At 36.6% G+C, this 4,064-nt stretch overlaps 1 protein-coding gene across 1 annotated transcript; it reads right to left on the reverse strand.

Annotated features, from left to right (window-relative positions):
- Window positions 1-1,229: 1,229 nt before the first annotated feature.
- On the reverse strand, window positions 1,230-3,681 carry MED7 (mediator complex subunit 7). The gene is made up of 2 exons (XM_081936549.1): window positions 3,510-3,681; window positions 1,230-2,369 (listed from the first exon to the last, which is right to left on the reverse strand). Exon 2 carries the CDS (start codon window positions 2,350-2,352, stop codon window positions 1,660-1,662), a length of 693 nt encoding a protein of 230 aa, XP_081792675.1. The 5' UTR covers window positions 2,353-2,369; window positions 3,510-3,681; the 3' UTR covers window positions 1,230-1,659.
- Between the last annotated feature and the right edge of the window lie 383 nt (window positions 3,682-4,064).

Here is a 4,064-nt window from a genome sequence, read left to right on the forward strand (position 1 = left end):
GCTCAATTTTGCCACACACCCCAGCCCCGAGGAGCACTCTATAAGTCTCCTAAAGGCTATGCATGCCTTTTTTTGACAAAAAACGGGCCCATTTTCGAGAAAAAATGGGCCATTTTTTGTTCGTTTTTCCCAACCCCCCGAGTACTCTACAAGCCTCCTAAAGGCTATTCATGCCTTGGGGGGGGGGCAGGCCCGTTTTCGCAAAAAACGGGCTGTTTTTGGGAGGATTACAGAGTGCAAACTTTTTTTAATTTGCCTCTTCAAAATCTTGGTGCGTCCTATACTCTGAATAATATGGTAATTGAATTTCTGAGGTGAATTTTAATTACCGTTCTCTTTGTTAGCTAAACTATATTTTCTAATTTTGAGATAACTCAAATTAGCCCAAATAAAATAAAATAAATATTTATACCCAACATATGAACAAATTGGGGGGGGGGGGGGGACAACCACTAAAAGTCACCACAAAAATAATTAGTATTATTTTGGAAAGCTACTTTTGAGAATTGAAACTTTCTGAATTGCATGATATATGGTATAAAGAAATATAAGCTTGGTGGTAAAGACAAATAGAAGCCCAATGTTACTAACTCTCTCTAATACTTTTAATTAGTACAAAACCACCTCTGGTTACACCATACTAGCGAAGTAAAAATTCTATATAGATTGAAATCAGAAAAATATCTGCCACCCTCACATTTTCCCCAGAAAATAATGGAATTTGGTAAAATGGAATTATTCAATCTCTAGAGATCAAAAATAATTTCATTACCTTGTAACACTACACAACTTAATTTGTTCTTTGGTATGTATATGTTAGTATTTGTTCTTGCAAGTATTTTTTTCTTGGCCCATAAGAACTACTTTATATAGATTTTTTTCCTGATTGTGTAGAAATATAGAAATGTTTTAAGTGCATGTTATGTGGTATAAATGTTGAATATATACATATTATGGCTATGCTGTTTACATACTTCCAGTTCTTTAGTAAACACACATACAAAGATTTTAACACAGTAATTCAAATATATTTAAGTCAACATTAACAAGAAGTCACGATCTGAAGAACAACTGTATTACAACCCAATAAAATTGAGTTATATTTAAATAGGAGGGAAGCAATATGGCTCATCCTGTAAAATACAAGGCTAATTTGGATCAAGTCTTCTGTTAAATATTTTAAAGATAAAGTTATCTCAAAAGAATTTAGAATTTCATTCTTTTTAATAAATGTTAGTCACCAAGCTTCCTTATCATCAGAAGCAATTACTTTAATTCACAAACATTCATAACAAGAAAAAAAATATTTATTGTTTTAACTTTTACTTTGTATACATGTTTAATTTAATTTAACCTAAACAAGGAATCATCATATGTATTTAAATTCCTTAAAGTACCTCCATATTTCAATAAATGACCATCAGCAAAATTTGGACACTGATATGCATAATTAGCATAATGGGTAAAGTTATCAGTAAGACTGATATACTGTAAAGTCAAGTATAGATATACATGCAAAAGCTAAACAAATAAATTATCAATATTTACTGATTTATACATTGTGTTCCATTACTGTTGAGTCACAGCAAAAGGAAAAGAAACATCATATTCTAATTCCTTAGCATCAGTTGCATGTTCCCTGAAAATCCCAAATATTTTTCATGTCATTTCATCAATAATGCTACACATGTTAGCATCTTTGTCCAAAACCTGATCTTTTTTTACACTAGAGATTGTTCTTTGCTGTTCATTCGATCCAATACAGTTTATGCTGTCTTCAGTGTCCATTGGTTCAGCTTTTATTCTCATTCCTCCATCTGAATGCGGTAAATCTTCTGGCAGAGAAGCCAAGCAATTCTGAATCATTTCTACAACTCGTTCTAGATGTTTCTGAAATCTCTCTGCAGTTTCTAAACGCTGACGTTTCTGCACTTCCATCATGACTCTCAAAGTCTCTCTTGCTTGGTGAGGTCGATATTCATTTATAAGGTGATGAACATGAACAAATAGCAGTTTTAAATCTTCCAGTTTCTCTTCTCTTTTTATGCTGCCTGGGCTTCTTATTAATATATCCAAGAGATCTAAGAAGTTGATCAGGATAGACATGTTGAGTTTCCTTAATTCCTTTTTATGATCAAATTGCATGGGATGCAATCTTTCAATACCCTGGCTTTCTAATGGTCGGATAATTAGATCATCACACTGGAACTGATTTCCAAACATCATATAGTTATCTTTAATAGGTGGTGGAGGCTTAGGAGCTATACCTTTCCGAATATTTTCATCAGTATATTCTTTGATATATTGCATTGGAGGTGGAGGGAGGGCACTCACTTGCTGGGGTTCACCCATTGCAGCAGAACAAATTGCTAGAAGAGATAAAATTTGCAAACATAATAAAATCAGCATTTAAATACCACATACAAGACATACATTACAATAAAGCTAAAACGTTTCTGTCCAACACACCAAATGGTTAAGAATACTATTTACTAACACGAATTATGGAATTATCTGCTACCTGTTTATAAATATTGATAGGATTTAAAATAAATTGACAAAAATAATTTGCATTACGCAATATATACACTTGAAATATATTCCCAAGAAAATGTAAGAGGGTTGACACAAGAGTTTTCTTTACTGTTTTAATATCCTGTTAATATTATTGCTCACAACTTTACAATTATGTAAAAGTTCAGATAGTTGGTCAAAAAGATTCTCATGTTGAGTACATGTCAAGGGCCAATTATGTATACGTTTGATTATATTGTATTTTTGGTTCTACCAACCATAACACATATTTTAAGAAATACACAAATTTGATAATGCATTGAAGATCATCTACTCCACTTCCTTGCCTTATGCAAAAATCCACTTCTAGAGTAACACAAACAAAAACATCACATTACACGAACGATAAAACCTGACATAACTTTGATAACCTATACCTAGGTGTGTTTGTATATTCTCTCTAACTGAAGAAGTCGTTCCAATATATGTCTATATATACATCACATTTTTCCTAACTTCCCGCTCTTTCCTTCTTCACTAAATATAAAACTACACTGACTTTTAGAAGAGAGTCAACAGCAAAATTTCTCCGCCCTATATTCAAATATAAGGCAGGGAACAGATTTGGGGTCGTGAATGCGAACATGGATGATGATTGCTTTTAATATTTGGTCCGAGGAAAAGTCGTGGGCAATCCGCTAACCTCTCTTCTCTCCTTCCATATTAAGGAATATCTAAGTGGAAGACAAGGGGGAGGCTGGTTGAATTATGGGCGCCGTGCACGAAAATATCATTTAAGAGGGGGAAAAAACGCCCTAACTGCAAACCGGAAGTCTTCTAAACTCAGGCCTCTAATGTTCTTCTTCGGGCAAAACAAGCGGGAAAATTGCAGGATGCAGACCCCCAAAGGGCACCGGGAAGCAGAATTGATCCCGACACTACAGGAGTGTCGGGGAAGGGGGAGGGGAATCTCGAAGTAAAAACCTTTGGCTTACTTGATATTGCCCCCACAGACACAACGAAAGGGATCAGTCGCCGGGCTTCCAGCAGCTCCGTGCCACAATATCAGTTACCAGTATCCACTCCACTTCTCCTCAGCAACAAACAGTCGCTTCCGGCGCGCGCAATCTATGCATGCGGCGCACCGCTCTCCTTATTGGCTTCCGCGGAGGCACGAGCGCCCCCGAAGCGCGCGAGCAGAAAAACGAAAAAGACGCCGTTGGAAGCAAATCGCAGGGCAATAAAAGGGGCGGAGCGTTGCAACTTGCGCGTGCGGCTTTCGTTGGCAGTCAGTTGTTTAATGGATGTTTTGTCTTTTTCAACCCCCTCCATACCGCCGCTTTTCCCCCCTTCTTGACATCGTACTAAGAGGCCTTTAAGTAGATTGAGGGGCCGGGGAGGGGTTGTTTTCGGGTGGTGCATATTTCCTGAAATCCTATCGTGTTTTAGAGGAGCCATGAACTATTTAGGCCAGGGTTTTATTGTAGCCGACCACACAAATGTTATTCAAATTCTTAAAAAATCAGGTCTTCCCTGGGAAAAGTGTTCGT

The sequence above is a fragment of the Natrix helvetica genome, assembly GCF_964273705.1.
Source record: "Natrix helvetica genome assembly, chromosome: 1".
NCBI classification, from domain to species: Eukaryota; Metazoa; Chordata; class Lepidosauria; order Squamata; family Natricidae; genus Natrix; species Natrix helvetica.

Bases quoted from the DNA above. Each gene is read 5' to 3' on its own strand.
- MED7 (XM_081936549.1), bottom strand. From the start codon at position 2,352: ATGGGTGAACCCCAGCAAGTGAGTGCCCTCCCTCCACCTCCAATGCAA.